The 22,356-nt window shown below is 41.0% G+C and overlaps 1 protein-coding gene across 2 annotated transcripts in view; it reads right to left on the bottom strand.

Annotated features, from left to right (window-relative positions):
* ABCB7 (ATP binding cassette subfamily B member 7) overlaps positions 1-22,356 on the bottom strand; it is a 97,349-nt gene that overhangs the window by 13,888 nt on the left and 61,105 nt on the right. For both annotated transcript variants that reach the window (XM_072626404.1, XM_072626405.1), the window contains exons 5-13: positions 12,688-12,820; positions 11,909-12,177; positions 6,017-6,105; positions 5,836-5,923; positions 5,094-5,268; positions 3,867-4,024; positions 3,211-3,374; positions 2,949-3,078; positions 2,007-2,178 (exon numbers count right to left, since the gene is read on the bottom strand). In XM_072626404.1, coding sequence (XP_072482505.1) covers positions 2,007-2,178; positions 2,949-3,078; positions 3,211-3,374; positions 3,867-4,024; positions 5,094-5,268; positions 5,836-5,923; positions 6,017-6,105; positions 11,909-12,177; positions 12,688-12,820 — 1,378 coding nt within the window. The remainder of the gene's footprint in view (positions 1-2,006; positions 2,179-2,948; positions 3,079-3,210; positions 3,375-3,866; positions 4,025-5,093; positions 5,269-5,835; positions 5,924-6,016; positions 6,106-11,908; positions 12,178-12,687; positions 12,821-22,356) is intronic.

The raw sequence follows: 22,356 nt of genomic DNA on the forward strand, positions 1-22,356 counted from the left end.
TCTCTCTCATGTGTACACACGCACGCGCGCGTGCACAAACACACACACACACACACACACACACACACACACACACACACACACACCCTATTCTCCAACTTATGAACAGGCTGTGTTTGAAAATGTCATTTTTAAGCTGTATATTTGGATCTTGATTCACAGTCTTTACAGAAATGGTGCTGTAAATGGTGGTTAGGTTTTCTCCTCATCCGTAAAAGCTTAATCCATACTGCTGCCATGGGGTGCGGTCAATCAGTCCAGAAGCATTTGTTAAAGTAAGCACTTACTCTGTGCCAGACACTTCGAAGTGCAAGGAACTAAGATCAAAGCAAGCCCTGATCCCTAGCCTCAAGGAGATCGCATTCTAATGGGGGAGACATGTACATAACTAGGTGCACACAACGTAGATGAAAAGAAACCTTAGAAGGAATGGGACTAATGGGAGTGGGAACAGAGAAAAGGGACTGGGAAAGACCTCTTGTAGAAGGTGGAACTTGAGCCAAGTGGTAAAGAAAGCCTGGGAAACTGGAGGCAGGAGTGATGGTACTGAGCATTCCAGGCACTGGGGTCACTGCAAAGGGATGGAGAAACAAGAGCTAATGGTTCTAATGGCCTGTGCACAGAAGGACCAGAAGATGGTAAGGAGGAGGTGAGTGATGTGCAAGAAGACTGGAAAGGCAGGCAAGGGACAAGTTATAAAAAGATTTAAAGAACAAATGACTTTATATTTGGTTCAAGAAGTAACAGAAAGGATGGGTTAGATGGAAAGAGACTTAGAGGGAAGGAGACTGATAGAAGGCTACTGCAGCAGTCCAAGGCAAAAAGATGCTGAGGGCACACACAACACTAGCTTGAGCTCTATCTGAGTCCTGGGAACAAGGAGCCATGTGGCAAAGGAATGAAGCTAAGAAGACAAGTTTTATCCCCTGGTTCCTGGATGCATAACCACCCCCAAGGCAAAATCTAGGATCAATGGATTTTATCTTTGGAACTCACCTACCTCTCTCAGTGGCTCTAGCTACCTTAAGCCTCCAACTACAATAACCTTGCTCAAGTCAGCCCTATGCACAATTTGTTCCCCAAGGGCCATAATGTCCCCCATTTCTCTACCTCCTCCTTCCCCTTCTCTATATACAGCTCCTCCACATTCCTACAGCACAATGCCCATAGGTGTCAGAAAGAAAACAATCAACATCTATAAGACTGTTTCTTCATTTGTAAAATAGGGAAGTATTTAACACTAAAAATGGAATGTGATGGTCCATAGGTATTTACATTTTAAGAAGCTGCTTATTAAACAAAATCGATCGCTGGCATAATTTCCAGCTGTGTAACAAAGTGAAAGAAATGTGAGAAATGTGGGCGTCAGTGGGCCCACCCCATAGGCAGGCAAGCCCAGCTGGGGAGTCCGCCCCTAGGCCCACTCCTTCGCAGCTCTTCTACTTCTGAGCCCAGAAAGATGTGACAAGCTCCAGGTGTTTCACTATGGCTCCTGCAGCAAGGGCTAGTTCAGGGGGTTCCTTAGGAGTTCCAGGGCTGCCCAAATCATGATGACAGGTAAAATGTTTTCCATCAGATCATCATTCTCTTCCCTGCTACTCTCCTAGGCAAATAGCAAGCCCAGCTTTCCCTTACCGATTACGTAGCTTAGAGGTCAATTCAGAGGCAACGACATGATCGTATCATTAATTGACTCATGATGTGTGTGTGTGTGTGTGTGTGTGTGTGTGTGTGTGTGTGTTGGGGGGGAAGTAAGAAGGGAAGGGCAAGACAGTCTTTAATTTTTGAAGAACATATATATTTAATTTTTTTTAAATGTCAAGTTAATTAATGTGGTTTTTGTGGGTTTTTTTGGAAGAACTAAATTCCTATTTTGAATCCAACTATATTAACCACCAAACGGCCAAGAAAAGACTGGGGTTGGATGATTTTGTTCCGTGGTAGGGGCGTAGGGAGGGGGCATGACGACGACCCTGACAAAAAGAATGGAAAGAGCACAAAGTTACCAGAAAGCTTGAGCCCTCGTTCCCCAACTTGTGTGTTATATCCGTGGGGCATCCGCAGAATGGCTTCATGGATTCCAGCCAATTTTGCTACTGCGTAAACCTCCTCGGCGGAAGCATCCATGTTTCCGTACAAGAGATTGTAATAGATGGTGTTATGGAAGAGAACAGCGTCCTAGGGCAAATATGGAAAAAAATGATAAAGAAAAATGAGAATTCTTCCCAGTGCTTTCCCAAACAAGCATACCTCCCAGTCTTACCAATGGACTCCAACTTGGGTTCAAAGGGAAAGAGAGGAAGTCACAGGATCATAGATTTAGAGGCTATCTGGTCCAAGCCTCTCATTTTACAGATGAAGAAACTAAGGCTCAGAGAAGGGCAAAGTCTTGCTCAGCGTCACACTGCCTGTGTACGTCAGCTGCAAGATGGGAACCTAAATCTTCATTACTCTAAGTCCAGTACACCATGCACTACAACATACTACTTCTCCCTACTCTTCATAGAAAAGAAGCTTAGGAGGATGGAAAATTGCTTTACTAACTTAATTCTCTACATAAGTACTATTTTCTTCCGTTGAAAACACAAACTGGCAGCCACCAAATTATCTGGCTGTCTCAGATTTTCATTATATCTATAACTGTAACAAATAAGTTAAGCCATTTGGTTGGGATATAGAAATCGTTTTCTATAGAGTATTTTATTTTTCCCCAATTACAGGTAAAAACAATTTTTAATGTTCATTTTTAAAATGTTGAGTTTGGAAATCTTTTCAGATCACTTTTGGTTTTCAATTTTTTGGTTTATGAGATCTGACCATGGTGCTGAGGACACCCAGTTTTCACCACTCTGACTGCTGTTGGACATCTGCTCACACAGCAGCATCTGATTTTTTTCTCTTTATGATAAACATAAGGAAAGATCACATATTTAAAAGGAAAAATGTACCTGAGGCACCACTCCCACAGATCTCCTTAGGCTCTCCAGGCTGACATCTTGGATATTCTGACCAGCAATATAGATGGTACCATTCTGGGGCTCAAAAAAGCGAAATAGCAATCTCACTATTGTACTTTTCCTAAAATTGGGAAAGAAATAGAAAAGGGGAGATAATTTAAGTTCAATTGGCATTGGGTAGACATTTTTCAAGTGACTGTAATGAAGTTATAGCTGGGAAATCAGTAACGCAGAACCTTCTAAAGTTACCTACCCTGAGCCACTGCCTCCCACAATAGCGACTTTCTTTCCAGCAGGAACTTCAAATGATACTCCATTCAAGACTTTCTGACCAGCAATGTATTCAAAATGTACGTTATCAAAAGCCACAGAAGCTGTCTGCGGTGTAATCCGAAGGGGAAATGCCATCTCTTTGTCCTAGCAGGAAAGAGAAAAAAGAAAACAACACACCACTTTACCCACTGCTTAGCATCCAACTAGGAAGAAAATTTTCTATTTCACACAGCTCAAAAAAGAAAATAATGGGGAAAGAAAAGAGGAAGAGGTAAAGAGGCTTTTAAAAGACTCCCTCCCTCCCGTTCTCTTCCCCATTAAAGGGCAGAAAAATTTCTCATTGAATACTGTTTCTAAGCAACTTTTTTCCATCACAAATTCTGCATCATTCATTATAAACAAAAGAAAACCAAGTGCATAATACAAATACTTAAGTCAAGTCTAAACGAAATGAACCCCAAGCAAGTCCCTCTGCAGAAAGCACCTTTCCAATATGAAAGAAAAGGCTACCATATCGTCCACTTAACTCATCTGGCAAAGAAGAAATTAGTTCAGCCAGTGAAAACAGATGATCTCCCCAGCATATTCTATTCATGCCATCAGGCTTCAAACACTTAAAAAGAATAAAGTACTTACTTTAATTTGTGTGTCTACCTTGAGTAGTGTAAACAGAGTGTTCATATCAATGAGTGCTTGCCTAGTCTCTCGGTACACAGTTCCCAGAAAGTTCAGAGGCAGCGAAAGCTGAAAAAGCATCCCGTTCACCATGACTAGATCTCCGACAGTTAGGGCCCCTCAAAGTAAAAAGAGTTTAGACGAGGAAAAGAATGAATTTAGGTGACATTTGTCCAGATGAGAGAAGTTCAATGTCTACTACTCTGGAAGACAGTTCAAAGCACAGTAAAGTGGCAAACTCCTGGTCTATTCCTATTTCCAAATCCATGACATATTCAGCAACCATATGAACTCCCTACTATGTGCATATCGCTGTGCCCTAGCACAAGAGTGGGGATTACATACAGAGATAAGTAAGACTAGGTTGCTATACTCATGGAAGCTATAAGATAATATCGTATAGTTTAAGTAGAAGACAAAAACGTTTATCATTCTAATATCATGAAACATAAAGTTATGAGAGAAATTGGGGCAAAGAGAGAAATAAAATTTTTTTTCTCCGAAAGACATAATTCATACATAGTGTTTGTTGCCTGGCTGCTTACTGATGTAAGCCCATATTCAGGGCCTGTAAGAACAGGAGATGCTAAAGGATCAGTGGTCCAGTCTTAGTTTATTTATGACTTAACTCATGTTTGAGAATGACATACCTACTATCATGGGGATGAAGGGTACTCACAAGAAACCTTGCAAATGGGGCAACTGAAAAATGTCCAGGACTCAGAGGAAGAGCATTACTTATCTCGTATTGTGCCCCATTTAAAAAATTAGTTGTTGTTGACTCTTTTGTTTTGACTATGGGCCCATTCTGAATCTGGTGATCTAATTATCCAATTCTACAACCTGGCAGGCCAAGAGGATAAATGAGAAACCTTGGCAGTTCATAAAAAACTCTGGATGTTATAGACATACAACACAGACAGAGTAAGGCCAGCTGATAGTGAAGTCAATGCCCCCTTAATGTAGTAGAGGATGTGGTACTAGGTTAAAAAAAAAGTTGTTCAAGGGAAAACATCAGAAACAATCAGGAAAACATATTCCATTTCAACCAAGAAAAATTGTCCAACTATAATAGGGTTGTTCTTTGTTACACGCGTTTCATGGTCAACAATGGCACATGTAACCCTTGTCTTTGTCTGTGTCCACAAAGATAAAAAGCAGAAGACAGAAGGTAAAGGTATCCATTACCTGCCATAATTCCATGACTGGCAAGAACCATTATTGTTGTTAGTCCAACACTGAATATAGCATTTTGTCCAAAGTTGAGCATAGCCAGGGTGGAAGTGCTCTTCAGGGAGGCCGTCTCATAAGACTTTAAGAATCCATCATATCTCTTAGCTTCGTACTTTTCATTATTAAAATACTACAGGATATACAAGGACAATCACCTTGAGAAAGAGCATATATGCACCCGACTGACATATCAGCAAACACAACTTGCCATTTGCATTCTGAAATCCTGGGCTACTTGCTCCATCACCAACTTTATTGGATGCAGCACAATGCCGTACTTTCCCCCACTTTATAAGCCTGACTCTAACCACTGTTACTGGCTACTCCTTCACATTGTCACAGGTCCACTTTCAAGTTCATCTTTATAAGCCAGAAGATGTAAAAAAACTCTGGCTCTTTCACATAGAGAATAGCATTTGAAAGATGCCTGAAGAACTAGCTCTGTTTTCATTCTGAGTCAAGTTGGTCATCACACTTTCATCACTTAGAAATTCATTTAAAAGGTGAAATTTTAAGATGGAACCAAACTAAAAATAAAGCACTCCCCAAGGAAGAGGCAACTTTCATCAAAAATGCTTATTCCACCAGCCTCAATTGATAATCCCCAACATTCCTTGAAAATCAGGAAGATATCTGACTCGTCCTAGGTCTTAGCAACAGCGTAAAATGTAGAGAAAAGCAGAAATTCACGCATTACCTTCACAGTTTCATAGTTCAGCAGTGAGTCTATGGCAGCATTACCTGCATCATTATCTGCCTTGTTCATTTCTATTCTAAATTTAGTTCTGTAAAACAAAAACGGGCCAAGCCATGAACAATCTGCTCCACCAAAGGAAGATGTCTCTAACTCCCAAGTGGCTTCTGGGGGCATAGCTTACCTCCAGCGGGTGACTGCAATGGTGTAAGCTGTGTATGCACTCAGCGTTCCCAAGGTGACAAGTGCAAACTGGGCACCACATTTGTAATACTGAGGGAGAAAAAGAAAAACGAGAAATAGGTACTGCTCCTCGTAGAAAACAAACTCACTTTCTGCCAAAGATGACTTTCTCAGCAGGAGGCCGGCTGCTGAGCTCCAGCACATCTGCTCCAGCAAAATCCTGAACTTCACAGCAGACCAAGTAATGACCAAGAAATCCAGACAGAAATGACAGTGATTTCATCTACTCCAGTTAGTATCATAAAAAAAAAAAAAATCAGCCAGGAGCCTGGAGGCAATATTAAAAGGAGGGCCCTCTAGTAAAGCCAGAACTAACCCAATCTGAGATGGCCAAGAACAGTTCTGCAGTAGCCTTCAACACTCTGAATCCCGAGGCAGCAGTCAATGATTAGCTTGCTAGCTTGGTGCTGATGAACTCGGTGGCTCAGCACTCAGACCAGGAGAGCACAGGCCCAGGGACTTTGATGTCCTTCCCTACTACTCTGTCCTGAGACAGCAGAGAAGGCCTTGAAGACCTTGTACCTCTGAACTGCAAAGATCCAGGCTGGCCTAAAAAAGAGGAGGTGGAGGTCAGCTCCAGGGGAATCAAGGCAATACCAAGCAGTGCTTGACCACCCCACTCAAAAGCACAACAGCAGAGTAGAACCTGTTCCGGGAGCAAAGTCCCAATTTAGGAACTAAAGCTGGAAAGATGAGTAAATCAAAGAAAACCCTGACCAGCATAAAAAAGAGTTACAAATCAAACTCCATAATAACTGCAAGCAGACACTCAAAGGAAAAAATGGATTTTCCGCAAGGAATACATGAATATCTAGAAGAAGCAAAATGTTAAAAGAATGAAATAAAAATTGTCATTCAGTTATTTTTCAGTCATGTGTGACTCTTTGTGACCGCATTTGAGGTTTTCTTGGCAAGGATACTAGAGGAAAAAAATGGAAGGAGAAAAAAGCATTAAAAAAGAAACCTTTACATAATAAATGGAAACCCTAAAAACTAGACTAGACCAAAGAGAAATCAATGACTCCATGAGAGTAAAAAAATATTAGAACAAAATCAAAAGATTGGAGAAAATAGAAGAAAATGTAAGATACGTGTCTTTAAAACAAATGACCTTGTAAACTGGTCAAGGAGAGGACATTTTAAAATCATTTAAAAACTATGATATCCCTTCCCCCTCAAAAAAGTCTGGACACTCTATTTCAAGAAATCACAAATGAAAATTGTCCAGATCTATTAGGACCAGAGGGCAAAGTAAAGACAGAAAGAATCCACTGAGCATCTCCTGAAAGGAATGCCTAAAGGAAAAGTCCCAGAAATGTCAGAGCCAAAATTCAGAGCTCCCACATCAAAGAAAAAAATACTTCAGGCATTTTAGAAAGGAGCAATTCAAGTAGCAAGGAATTTCGGTCAGGACCACACAAGACTTGGGAATTTTCTTAAAAAGAAAGAACAAACCAAAACCCCAAACCCCAAGAGATCTTGGAATATACATTATTTCAAAAGGTAAAAGTTAAAGGCTTACAACTTACCTGAAAAACTGAATATAATCCTATAGCAAAAGAATGGATCTTTAGTAGAATAGAGGACTTCTAAGCATTCTTGATAAAAAGACTAGAGATGAATAGAAGCTCTGAAATACAAATACAAGCGAGTCCTGAAAAACCTAGAAACTAGGCAAATTTATTTGAGCAATGACAAACTTTTTATGATGTGCTAATATTCTAGTTGAAGGGGAATAAACAAAGGTCCCTGCAGAACCTTAATGTCTTCGAAGGACACTGAGGAATTAAATAAGATACGTCCTGGAAAGTAGATTGTTTCTGTTCTGAGGGTTTGAAGAGGGGCAGAGAAGGGAAGGTAAAAGAAGGAAGGTATTAATGGAGAAAGGAGGATGGAGGAGGACTTTGCTATTTCTCATAACTGCAATATGTGAGAGTATATAAACATGGAGGAAGGAAAGGGGGAAGAATGGGCATCAGATGTACCTCACTCACCGTAAAACTGACAAAAGAGAGCTGAACACACAAGAATTCAGTGTGGAAATACAGCAAACTCAACTGGAAAACAAGCCGAGACGGGGGTGGGGGATGGGCAAGAGGAAGGAAGTAGGAACCAGAGAGAAGATAATCCCAGGGAGGAAAACAGTCACTAGTAAAACAAGTCTCTTGATTCTAAAGAAGGGATGGCAGGGGAGGTGTAGTAAAGAGAAGAGGCTGCAGGGGTTGGAAAACAACCATAATTTAAGAGGGTGCCTCTTAGACAACTAGGAAATGGCTGGACAAATGGTAATACATAAACGTAAAGGAATATTATTCTACCACAAGAAATGGCAAAAGAGGTAAGTACAGAAAATCCTGCAATGGATTGACTACAAACTGACAAAGAGAAGTAAGCAGAATCAGAAGAAAAACAGCTTCTCCAAACCTTCAAATTTTGATCAATGAGATGATCAACTCTTTGTCCAGAGTACCTATGACGAAGCAGGTTATCCATCTCTTTACAGAGAGGTGATGGAGACAAGATGCAGAGATACTCGCTTTGGGACATGACTGCTATTGTGGATTCATTTTGTTCGACCATGCTTAATTATTACAGGATTTTTTTCTTTCTTCCTTTTTTTTCTGCATGAAGTTAGTTCATGAGTAGGAGTGAGGGCAGGAGAAAGTGAGGTGGGGGCAGCACATTGGGAAAGAAGGGGAGGTTAGCGTAGCAATGTCCCCCAAAGGAGAGCCACTGCAACACTTTAAAGAAATGCACTAAAGAGAACAGAAAGAAGGACAGATAAGCAGGATGGTTTTGAAAGTAATATGTAGAATTTATTACATTTTTTAAAAAAAAATGTGTTTCATACAAAATCTTCTTTTTGTATTCTGTATATATGAAAATGTTCTTTTTGATTTAAGTTCAGAATAAAAAATAAAATTAAAAAACCTCATCTTCCAACTGCAATTGAATAAAATCATTTTAATAAAAATTATGTTGAGGAAGATCTAAAATCAAAAAACTACAAATAAGTCCAAAGCAACACTAAAGAAATTACTGTAGGTTAAAAAAAAGTTCCCTCATGTAGGCTGAGAATTGATTAGAAGAGTAAAAAGGACTGAATGTGGAAAATTAGACAGCTATTTCAATGATCACAAACTGTGCCTTTACACAAAAGCCTATCTTTCCACTACCAATATTCTCCTGGTGCTGCTATATCGCTGAGAATCATGGAATACCACGCTCTCTAAAGAATCAAATTTGTGGGTGACCCCAAGGGCAATACAGAGATTTATGATAACTCCAAGTAGGCTATGGCACGTTATCAATGATGATCTGTTTGGAAAAAGTGGCATGAAGGACATCACTAATGAAATGTATAACCAGAAAAGCTGGCTGGTCACGTATGGTGAGCGAAGGATAACAGATGGACAGTCCAAGAGCTGCACTGGCACCTAAAAAAATATTACAAGACCCAGGGGAAGGCCTCCGGCACATTAGATGGGTTCTCTATGGAAGACTATACATACAGCAACCTCAGAGAATGAGGAGGCAGGGATGAGATGCAACCTGCACTGGTGCAGAAAGATTTCATGTCTGCCTGACAAGGGGAGGGCCATCTATCTAGCTACCAAGGTTTACAACAGGCTTGCACAGTATGTTGCCCACAGGTCACCTTGGCAGGCCAAAAGCGGCTCTCAGGCCTTACAATGTATAGGCCTGGTTTGCAACCTTGGGGTCATCCTCAACTTCTCACCCTCCCTTACCCCTTCATATCCAAGCTGGCTGATGCAGCCTCTGAAATGCCTCTGGTAGCTCTCCCTTTCTCTCTCACATCACAACAATTGCAGTTCAGGTCTCATCATTTCTTGCCTGGACTATAGCAACAGACTCCTGATCACAGCCATCAAACGAACACGTCTGACCATACCACTCCTCCCCTGATATAGCTCCAATGGCTCCCAATTGCCTCCAAGAGAAAATATAAACTCTGGTTTACATTTAAAACCCTTCACAGTCTAGCTCCAGGCAGCACTAGCTAGAGGGAACTAGGTAGCACAGAGGCTACGATGATGGGCCTGTAGTTACTAGAAAGATTTGAGCTCAAATCCTATCTCAGACACTTCCTAGCTATGTGACTGAGCCTGGGCAAGGCATTTCACCTCTGTCTGCCTCAGTTTCCCCAACTGTAAAATGGGAATAATAAAAGCACCTATTTCTCAGGGTTCTTGAGACCTAAGGTACAAATTCTCCCTGGAATTTCCTAGTGGCTATTCATATAATGCTCCCACTATGAGCTCTGTCACACTGTTACCATCTCAGCATGGATGCCCAAGGCAATATCTGTTTGAACATCCTCAAAGACAAGCGGCCAGCCCTGTGTGGCATCAGGACCATCCTATTATCCAGCCAGACCCTGCTGGGAGAACCAGCATTGAAAGCCCATTGAACACGTACATACTGTTAAGCTTTAAAAGTGCCTGCTGGAAACCCATGTCAAGCCCTGCCCTTGACTGCCCAGCCTCTTTTCATTGTGTGGTGTGGTATGTGAGTGTATGTGAGTGTGTGAGCGTGTGAGCATGTGAGCGTGTGTGTGTGTGAGTGTGTGTGTCTTTTCGCCTTCCTCATGACCTGTCTTCTCTCTTACATACAGTACTCAGTATCACAGACTGTTTCTTTTCCTTCTGATGTTTTTGTTAAACTAAGTCTCTAGTCCAGCCTTTATCATTAATGTATACTGGGTTTTTTTTAAAGCTAAAAAAAAGTCCTGTTGATCAGCTGTTAATTGATCTACATTTACTTTTCTGTGTATGTTACTCAGGTCCCTTCCCTGACATCAAACAAAATATAAGACCCTTAAAGGCTGGAATCAGTTTTTCTGTCTTGATCCCGAGCACACATAGTTTTTCATAAAACTTGTTGAATTGAATTACCACATTAATTTTGATAATAATATACTGAAATAAACTTAAATGTAAACAAAAAATTACTTCGAAGTACAAAATCTTTAGCTTTGAAATATTCAGTATGCCTAAATGGTGCATAATGACCTCAGAGAGGAGTTGAGGAAGCACATTTTCCTATCTTCACTGTTGAAATAGGGGCTATGGCTATACGACACTGTGTATACTGCTATACATAAGATAATGGTGGTTGGTTTTGCTGAACTTTTTCAAATCTCTGTTACAATGGGAAAGCTCACTGCGTAGGGGAAAAGAAGAGGGCTATGCTAAGAAATGAATAGGATATAAAAAGGCATCAGTTAAATAAAAAATAGAAATATCCAGTTTGCTTAAAAATGCTATGAAAAGCTTAGAAATTCGAAAATGAATAAAACCCTATTATTCCAAAAGGTTTTTATTATCTTATTTTGATTTGACCTTTTTAAATACTATTCATTTACGAAAATATCCCTTCTACTCAGCAAGTCAATCCCTATAACAAATATTTAAAAAGAAAGATTTTTAAAAAGCAGTTCAGTAAAATTAACCAACTTACAGTTCTACATGGCTTATAATATATGCAACATCCCACAGAAGTCCTTGACCTCCGTAACAAAGGGATTTGAAAGTCATATCCAAGGTTTGAAAGCCTCTGTCCCCACATTTCAAGAAATATTTGACTTAACAAAATTGACAACAAAATAAGTTGGGCAATCCATTGGAGTTTGTGGTCATGAAACAGGACCCGTATACGAATGAAATTTTTCTTCTGGCCCATAATGGGCCATCTGGCTTTTAAAGCTATAAGCATCGAAGAGTATATGACCCCAAAATAATGAATAACTTTTAAAGAGACTATATTTGATGTGCAAATAAGAGTTTGGGGTATGAATGAAGTTGGCACTTACCAAAATCCCACTGACAAGGGTCACTTCAAACATGATGGGAAGAAGGTTAAATACTAAAGCACTGAGGACAAAACTGATCCCTCTTGTGCCTCTGTCAATAGCCTTTGAGAGAGCTCCGGTCTGTCTGCTCAGGTGGAAACTCAGATCCAAGTTGTGAAGGTGAAGAAAGACATTCCTGGCTATTCTTCGGATGGAATTTTGGGCCACTTTACCAAACACTGCATTTCGAACTTCATTAAAAAGGGCAGCTCCAGCTCTTGACACACCATCTAAAGGGAATAGTTAGAACAAAAAATTCAAAGGAAGGAAATGAGAAATGCACACACCTATGGAAATATTCTCATTTTGAACTTTTCATATTGTTGGCAGAGACACTGAAAGAGTACTAAGAGCTAATGTACGGTTAGTACATTAATTAAGTTAACTGGGTGGAACTAAGATCCACCAAGAACTAATGCACAGTTATAGATTTTACCTAACAGCCCATAGAGAAAAATTGCCTTTATTGTGGAAGGGATCTTAAAGAGGCATTTATTATTGGGAAGTTTCTGCCATGATTTATATTGTTCTAAGACTTGAAAAATATAACTCCGGCTGCAGAATCTGGGAATGGATATTAATTAATATGAGGTTTAAAAACTAAACAAAACCACCCAAAAGAATAATAAACACATTAAATGCTAAGTTGTGTTAGTAGTGAAAAGGTTATGTCAGCTCATCTATGACAAACTCCTGCCAGAAGAAAATTAACACCTGTAGACAGATGAAAGAATACTTACAGCCAATCAGAACTGCTGTTGCCATGGTTACAACTGTATTTGGTGCATCACTCAAGTTTAACATATCTCCTGACATCTGGTTGAGGTTGTCGACTGCATATTTAAACATGAAGGGTACTACAATATTCATGGCCTTAAAAAAAAAAAGGCAATTATCCATACTGTGCTGAAATATTTATTCATAAATGCAGAAATATTTACCTTATATTAGTGCCTGTCATCTTATTTGTAACCTAACCACTCAGTGACAGTAGGGCGGTTATAACAGAAAACAATCCTTGCTACTGGGAGCAGTCAGCCCAGAGACTGTACTACCCACTGACCCCAGTTTGTAACATTCATTTACAATGCTATAAAAATAATGAGATGTTACTTCCTCCATGAAGACTTCCCAGTTCAACCTAACCAGGAGAGATCAAGAGGATCCCAGGATTTGGAGCTACAAGGAGTCTTGGAGATCATCTTCGTCTAGTCTTTTCATTTTATAGTTGAGGAAGCTAAAACCCAAGAACATATCGGTAGTAACTCTTCCTCCTATAATTCTCCATTTGTACCATTCTTATCAAACACGTCCACATCAATAAGCATTTACTAAGTGCCTACTACCCGCCACGCACTCTGCTGTGCAATGGGAATACAAAGACCTATTCTCTGCTCATGGAGGGCCGAGTGTCCAAGTTTTGTTGAAAGATAGCTATGGCACATGCCCTCTGACTCAGTCCAAGTTTCGAGGTTCTAGCCCTGGCTCTCTTCTGCCCATGTGGCTTTTGGCAAATCTCCTCCCCTCTCAGGGCTTTCCCAGACAGACATTTAAGGAAGCACTTTCTATGTTTCAGGCACTGTACTAAGGGCTGAGGATACAAATACAAGCCACCCATGCAGGCTGGTATCCTCTAATGGGGAGCCGCAAGTGAGAGAGGGAGAGTGAAGGGAGGCACTGGAAAATGGGAAGAGAAGGCTTCCTCTAACTCCTACGATGATAGGACTTGAACGTCCATAAGTTCCTTTAACAAGGGCTTTCTTAATCCCCAAAGTATCAAGCACAATTCCCTGGATATGTAGATTCAATGAATGCTTCTGAACGAAAATGAAAACAAAACGACCTCAATACAGTTACAATCCATTCAAATGATGGTAAAACTGACAATACTGAAAACCAAATATCAATAACAAAAGTCTGCTATAATAGATACTAGTAAGGCACAAAGTAAGCTTTTAAAAGCCAACACATGGCTGAACCACAGGGCAACTTCACATCCCAAAATTTCTACAGCGATCAGATAGTCAAAGGAATGAGCCTGAGAGATCATTTTGTTCAACCCTGACATTTAACAAATGGAGAAACTGAGACCCAAAGAGGAAAAGTGGCGCGCCCAAGGTCACAGGGCTAGTATAAGGCAAAGCTGAGATTTGAAACTAGATTCTCTGATTTCTAATCAATCAATCAACATTTATTTAAGCACTTATTCTATGCTTGGTATTATAAATAGGTGCTGTGAATATAGAGACAAAAAAATAAACTACCTGTACCCAACTATCTTAATTCTAGTGGGGACAATAGTACATGTGACTATACATATGAAATAAGGACAAAAAAAGTAATTGGGCATGGGAGGGCATTAAGTATCTCTATGATAGGGGTTCTTGTCCTTTTTGGTCTGATGGATCTCAGAGGCAGTCTAGTAAAGCCTACTGACTCCTGAGAATAATGTTATTAAATGAATAAAATACACAAAATTACAAAGAAAGCATTATATTGAAATACAGCTACCTACCTACCTACCTCTCTAAAAGGTCCACGAACCCTAGGCTAAGAAGCCCTGCTGTTAGATAGAACAGAGAGAACTTATTTTTTGTGAGCCTTTGATTATTAACATAAGGAAATGCATGCTTGCCAAGGATATGTGCTGCTGTCATGCATGGAGAATGTCCAGAACACAGTCTAAGTCAAGGTGGGATTCCTTATAGATAGACAGAGGTCTTCCAGATGTTCCTGTTAATGGATGATAGTACATTGGTTGCATCAAGCTATGGAATACTGCCAAGTCTCCTAAAAAAGAGGCTCTATAATCACTCGGAGTTTGACCTAACTATCTACATAAGAACAAGCAAACAGATAAAGAATTACTATTGTCCAGATTATAAGAAATACAGCTGGACCTGGAGAACCAGTTTCTATTAGTGTGTGCTCTGATCTGTATATATGAACACACACACACATCCCTTGGGCAGACACTTCAGACAACAAAATGGAGGCAGGATTAAATGAAAGGATGACAGTAGGCTAAATTGGATTTGGGAAAGTGTGCTTTTCCCTGAAAGAAAATACATCTATTTAATACTAATATTCTCCAAATAATTTTATATGGCTACAAAATATGGAATTCCACAATCTCTAAGAAATCAAAATTTTGAGTCTCCCAAAGAGCAATGAAAAGACATATGGTAAGTATAAACCAGTTATTATCAATGATAACTTACACATAAGAAGTGATGTAAAAAATATCTTTAAAGAGACAAAGGACCAGAAAAAGAGGTGAGCCAGTCATGTAGGGAGAGTAAGGGACAACAGGTAGACAACTCATGTACTACTCTGGTATGTATGCAATGTTAAGAGTTCCAGAATGTTGAGTGAACCCACCAAGGTTCATGGGAAAAGATGAACAAGAAGCACACAATGAAAGAAGGCATGGAAAAAATTTGTGATCTACACAGTTGAAAGGGGAGCCCACATTGATGAAATCACATACCCACTGAAGTATAAAAACATGTGAAGATCCTGCAATGCTCAAGGAAAACAAAGAAATCCCAGCTCCTGTTAACGTTCCATTCTTACACCATTCATTTTTACTAAATATAAAGTCTGTACTGACAACAATCCTAATTTTAGCTACAACTGATAGAAGCTATTTAAATCTTACCAATCAAGGCTCCAATATAAGATATATGAGTGTCTTAGCAACTAAGCAGGTGTTTTAACACCCAACAATATCATTAAAGTACACAGCAGATGTTGGGGAGCTTTATAAAATGAAGCAACTTTGTGTTATGTGTGACATTGAAGCAAACTGTTTCAAACTTTGAAAAGAAAACAACACATCTACAGAGCAGTAGATTGGATTTCTGACTTTCCAAATGTAATCTAAATGAGTATATGACTTCTTTCAAAGAAAAGACAAGTCTGGGGGTAGAGCCAAGATGGCGGAGTAGAAAGACACACATATGCTGGCTCTCCCCTCATAGCCCATAAAATACCTGTAGAGAGGGAATCTCAACAAATTCTGGAGCAGAAGAAGTAGAGAACAACAGAGTGGAGATTTCCAGCCTAGGGTGACCTGAAACGTCTACCGGAAACGCCGGGACGCAGAGTGGAGCCCAGTCCAGCCTTGGCCGGGGCGCACAGCTAACGAACAGCCCTCTGGGGTGGAATCTCCAGTCACAGTAGCAGCAGTTGGCAGATCCCTCAACCCACAGGTGCCAAAGATCAGTGACAGGGTTTTTTCAGCTGGCCAGGAAGGGAGAAGGGCCTTTCCATAGCTCCGGGCCTTAGGCAGAGGCCACAGAAGCCACATCAGGCAGGCAGCAGCAGTTCCCACAGCAGCCCCTACAGCAGCCCGCATCCACTGTTGGATCGTAAAAACCCTGGGGGCACTGAGCAGCTGTGTAGAGGGCCTTAGGCAGCTGATCTTTATCTCACATTGAATGGCGTCTGTGCCCATGCAGCTTATCTGAATCTCAGCCCCCAGTACTGGCTTGGCAGAACGGGGGGTCAGGTGGCTGTGGAGAGGAAACTTTGCTAAGATTCTGGGCACAAAAATCTCTTCCTGCTCCCAGACCACTGTGCATGCTTGATTGTGCCACCCTGGAGGAACTGAGATCTTACAGATTCCCAGAGTATACTCTACTCCTGACAAAGGACCCAAAAGTCAAGTAACTGGTTGGGAAAATGCCCAAAAAGGGGGAAAAAAATAAGAATATAGAAGGTTACTTTCTTGGTGAACAGATATCTTCTCCCATCCTTTTGGATGAGGAAGAACAATGCTTACCATCAGGGAAAGACATAAAAGTCAAGACTTCTGTATCCCAAATATCCAGAATAAATACTCAATGGTCTCAGGCCATGGAAGAGCTCAAAAAGGATTTTGAAAATCAAGTTAAGAGAGGTAGAGGAAAAATTGGGAAGAGAAATGAGAGAGATGAAAGAAAATCATGAAAAGTGGGTCAACACCTTGCTAAAGGAGACCCAAAAAAATGCTGAAGAAAATAACACCTTGAAAAATAGGCTAACTCAAATGGCAAAAGAGGTTCAAAAAGCCAATGAGAAGAACGCTTTCAAAAGCAGAATGAGCCAAATGGAAAAGGAGGTTCAAAAGCTCACTGAAGAAAAGAGTTCTTTAAAAATTAGAATGGCACAGATGGAGGCTAATGACTTTGTGAGAAACCAAGAAATCACAAAACAAAACCAAAAGAATGAAAAACATGGAAGATAATGTGAAATATCTCATTGGAAAAACAACTGACCTGGAAAATAGATCCTGCCAGGCCTAGAGGCCTGAGGGCTACCCGAGTCTTACCTTACCTATATTGCAGGTCTTCGGCTGGCCAAACCGGATAAACGTATGAGAGAAGAGACTTTCCGGAGTCGAACAAGGGTTAGGCTTTATTCAGGGTCCTGGTTACATGTGCAGGGGGAACTCTTCCTTAGGAGAGAGAGAGAAATCTCCCAAGGAGGCAAAGATCTTACAGTAAGAGAATGAAAGCAGAAGTGGAAGTGGGGAGAGAGGGGAGAGGGAAGAGCGAAGAGAGGAAAAGGGGCCTTCTGTCCTGTAAGGGCCCCTCAGCGCTAAGAGAGCCTTCGGGCTTTCCTGACCCTACTTAAGCTCTCCTGCCGTATCGTTTGCACCTCAATACCGTGCCTGTTAGATAACAATAGGTGTGCCCAGATCCGGGCCAGTCTCGAGGGCGGGGATGCTCTCTCCCATCACGTTCTCACGGGAAGAGGCGGAAATACACGAGATCTCACTCCTCAATTCCCTGCTGTTTCCTGGGGGGCCTCATGAGAACTCTAAGGTTTAGAAGCTCTCACCTTTACCCGCCCGAGACTGTCCACATGGAACTGAGCTTACACCCCCAACAGATCCAGGAGAGACAATTTAAAAATTATGGGACTACCTGAAAGCCATGATCAAAAAAAGAGCCTAGACATCATCTTTCATGAAATTATCAAGGAAAACTGCCCTGAGATTCTAGAACCAGAGGGCAAAATAAGTATTCAAGGAATCCACCGATCACCGCCTGAAAGAGATCCCAAAAGAGAAGCTCCTAGGAATGTTGTGGCCAAATTCCAGAGTTCCCTGGTCAAGGAGAAAATACTGCAAGCAGCTAGAAAGAAGCAATTCAAGTATTGTGGAAATACAATCAGGATAACACAAGATCTAGCAGCTTCTACATTAAGGGATCGAAGGGCATGGAATAGGATATTCCAGAAGTCAAAGGAACTAGGACTAAAACCAAGAATCACCTACCCAGCAAAACTGAGTATAATACTTCAGGGAAAACATGGTCTTTCAATGAAATTGGGGACTTTCAAGCATTCTTGATGAAAAGATCAGAGCTGAAAAGAAAATTTGACTTTCAAACACAAGAATGAAGAGAAGCATGAAAAGGTAAACAGCAAAGAGAAGTCATAAGGGACTTACTAAAGTTGAACTGTTTATATTCCTACATGGAAAGAAAATATTTGTAACTCTTGAAACTTTTCAGTATCTGGGTAGTGGATGGGATTACACACACACACACACACAGACAGAGAGCACAGAGTGAATTGAATAGGATGGGATCATATCTTAAAAAAATGAAATTAAGTGGTAAGAGAGAAATATATTGGGAGGAGAAAGGGAGAAATGGAATGAGGCAAATTATCTCTCATAAAAGAGGCAAGCAAAAGACTCTTTAGTGGAGGGGAAAAGAAGAGAGGTGAGAGAAAAACATGAAGTTTACTCTCATCACATTCCACCAAAGGAAGGAATAAAATGCACACTCATTTTGGTATGAAAACCTATCTTACAATACAGGAAAGTGGGGGATAAGGGGATAAGCAGGGTGGGGGGGATGATGGAAGGGAGGGCAATGGGAGGAGGGAGCCATTTGAAGTCAACCCTCTTGGAGAGGGACAGGATCAAAAGAGAGAATAGAAGCAATGGGGGGCAGGATAGGATGGAGGGAAATATAGTTAGTCTTACACAACACGACTATTATGGAAGTCATTTGCAAAACTACACAGATATGGCCTATATTGAATTGCTTGCCTTCCCAATGGGGAGGGGTGGGGAGGGAGGGATGAAGAGAAGTTGGAACTCAAAGTTTTAGGAACAACTGTCGAGTACTGTTCTTGCTACTAGGAAATAAGAAATACAGGTAAAGGGGTATAGAAAGTTATCTGGCCCTACAGGACAAAAGAGAAGATGGGGACAAGGGAAGGGAGGGATGTTAGAAGGGAGGGCAGATTGGTGATAGGGGTAATTAGAATGCTCAGCATTTAGGGGTGGGGGAGGGGAGAAATGGGGAGAAAATTTGGAACTCAAAATTTTGTGGAAATGAATGTTGAAAACTTAAATAAATTTAAATACAAAAAAAGACAAGTCTGAACACATTTTTGGTCTGACAGATGCCAGCCATTGTAAAGTTACCGACTACTGAACTGACTGTACCCCACCTCTGTAAGTCAGAGCCACCTGACCATTACCTACAAGTTCAGATGCAAATATGGTCCCAAGCAGGAGAAACACAGGGACATGTCAATCCAGAGCTCGGTGGTTCAGCATGATCAGCCTTGATGGTGATATCACCTTGTTGGTGATTCTATCCTAGACACAAACTGGGCCAGTACTTCGTCCAATGTAATCAAGCCTCCTTTACTCTGTGCTACAATAACTGGGTCCCTGCCTGACTGCCCTGTAGCTGAGCCCCTGTTCTGATGCTGTTCTCTGCTAGACTTTAGAACTATTGTCCTACCTTGCTCTTGCTAGCCTTACCAGGAATTGAAGTCTTCCCCCAGACTCCTGCCATGACAAGCTGGATATCATTCTCCATGTGTCCCTCAATCTTACCCATATTACTTTTACCTTAAGGAAAACCTCTTCAACTTTTGTCTGGGCCTACATGAGCCTTTGAACAGCTCTCTCACCCACTTGTCTCTTCTCTCTCTCATCCATCTTTCATATAGTTTTCAAAGTGATCTTCTGTTAACCAGAAAAAATGTCACAAGTCCATGAGACTCCTAAAGCACAATTCTGATGATGTCGCTTCCTTGCTCAGAAACCTTTAACGACTCCTTACTGAGGTCAAAATAAAATAGAAACTCCTCAGACTGGTGGCCGAGATCCTCCACAATCAAGCTTTCCAGTTTTATTTCACATTACTCTCTTTAACACATTATCTTCCAAGACCAAGGAGAATGCTAGCAATTCCCTAATCTCATTCTTCACTCTCAAGCTCCATGTTCTCCATGCATTCAGATTACCCATCTTCTCTCTATATATCTATTTGGGAAACCTTAGCCTTCCTTCAAAATTCAAATCAGGTGCCAGCTTCTCCACAAAGCCTTCCTTCACTGATTCCTCCCTCCAGTTACACCATGATACAAGTCATTTCTCACCTCTCCAATTTTCCTAGAACACTTTGTCTGAATCGCTCCTCTATCCCTATCACAATCTACCTCTTTGTGTATATGTCTTGTCGAAGACATGTCCCTTACAATGTAAGATCTTTATAGAGGGCAAGGACTCTGGTTTTTCATCTTTCTATCCCTAGTACCTGATACAAGGCCTTGCACACAATCAGTGTTTGGTAAAGGAATTAATGAATGAATGCCCTTCTTGCCCATGCTGAAACCACTCAAACCAATCATTTACGGGCCTTTGCTGTCAACCAGCTTCCTGTGACTCTGCTTATCTGGCTCTCAACTTCTCTACTGCCTACTGCGACCATACTCTGTTAGTCTACTCATCTATCAGGACTGTGGCATCTGTAAAAATGAAGGAATTTAATTACATGATATCTAAGGTTTTTTTCCACCTCTAAAATCTTGTGATGACATGATCTTTTCATTCAGTGATGGAACCTTTCCAAACTGCTCCCTTTTACCTCAGGAAATCTGGCTATCATTAGTCTGGCCTGCCTCATATCCCACCGGGCCAAAGTAATAACAAAGTCTGGAAAAAAACAAACCAGTCAGCATCCCATCATAGCAGCATGAGATGAGATAGCCTTTAAACTTGGAAATGATATCCACAACTGCTTAATCATTCTTAGTCTCGAAGAACACCAGTGCTGAAATGGGCCTTGCCGATCATCTATTCCAGCCCCCTCACTTCATAAAGATGGGAAGTGAATTGGTCAATGTCTTCATGCTGTGAAAGCTCTTTCTTGCCACATGGACAGTCACTTTTTCTCTGGAAGCATTCATTCTTGGCCCTCATTCTGCTGTCACTGAGGGAGTATGGCTACCTCAGCTTACCTGGGGAAGACAAGCTATTTTAGTGACGACTTCAGTAGCACTAAAGTGCTAAATTGCTATGGTAAAAACATTTCTGTTTTGTGTTCCTCTGAAAGCTGTAAAGGAAGTCAACAGGAAAAACGGGAAGCTGTTTCATTCCCTCTCCCCACAAGGGGAACATACAAGCTCATTCTCCCCAATCAAGCCTGGGTGAAGAGATAAGCTTTTTACCATGCCCTGCAAGGCGACAGATTCAGACTCTCTCAGTCTGATTGGAAAATCAACCAGACTCCAGAGGAAGAACAATAAATTCTGGTGTCAACCACATTTTGAAAACCTTTCAATAAAAGTGTGTGCATGTGTGCACGTGCACACACGCGCGTGAGCACACACACATCAGTCTTTTAATGAAACATCTTGTCTTTCCTTTCCCACAGAATTACTATAAATTTCTCAATAGATATCATTGCTTGAAGTCTCTCTGTGCCCTTTCCAATCCACCCTACATACTATTGCCAAGCTAATCCTGTAATACTTCTTGAACAACACCCCCCACCCATTCTCATCAAAGAACTTCAGAAACTCCTTATCAACAGATGAAATGCAACCACTCTATTATGGCATTCAAGGCCCTGCAAAATCTGGCTCCATTTGCTTCTTTTAACTTTCTCTGTTCCCTTACACCAAACCTCCACCCCAGTATAAATGCTCTACTCATCATTCATTGCTATTCGTGCCATTTTCTCGGCTTAGCTGAGCACTATTCTGTAAGTCTCCTCTGGCACTCAACACAGTCTACCTCAGGTAAGTGGGGGGACGACACCATACAGCAAGCTAGGCCAGTTTTTAGAAAGTCACCTCACCTGCTGGTTTTTTATTAAATGTTTTCCTTTGCTACAATGAGAGCAAAGGTATGTGGGGAAAGCAAGTGTTGTTAAAAAAAAAAAAAAGGGAGGGAAAAAGAGAATTTGGAACTCAAATTTTTAATAGAGAAAGCTTCTTTTAATACTAAAAAACTGAGATCATCTACATTTTACTAAGGGGATGTGCCATGTGCCACAGGAAAAGAATGGGAGGAAGAAAACTTAAAAGTACCATAGTTAAAAAGCTGGCTGGGATGTTAGTCAACTAGTTCAACCGCAGGGAAGACCTGAGGCCCAGAGTCCAAGTAA

This window comes from Notamacropus eugenii, chromosome X (genome assembly GCF_028372415.1).
Source record: "Notamacropus eugenii isolate mMacEug1 chromosome X, mMacEug1.pri_v2, whole genome shotgun sequence".
NCBI classification, from domain to species: domain Eukaryota; kingdom Metazoa; phylum Chordata; class Mammalia; order Diprotodontia; family Macropodidae; genus Notamacropus; species Notamacropus eugenii.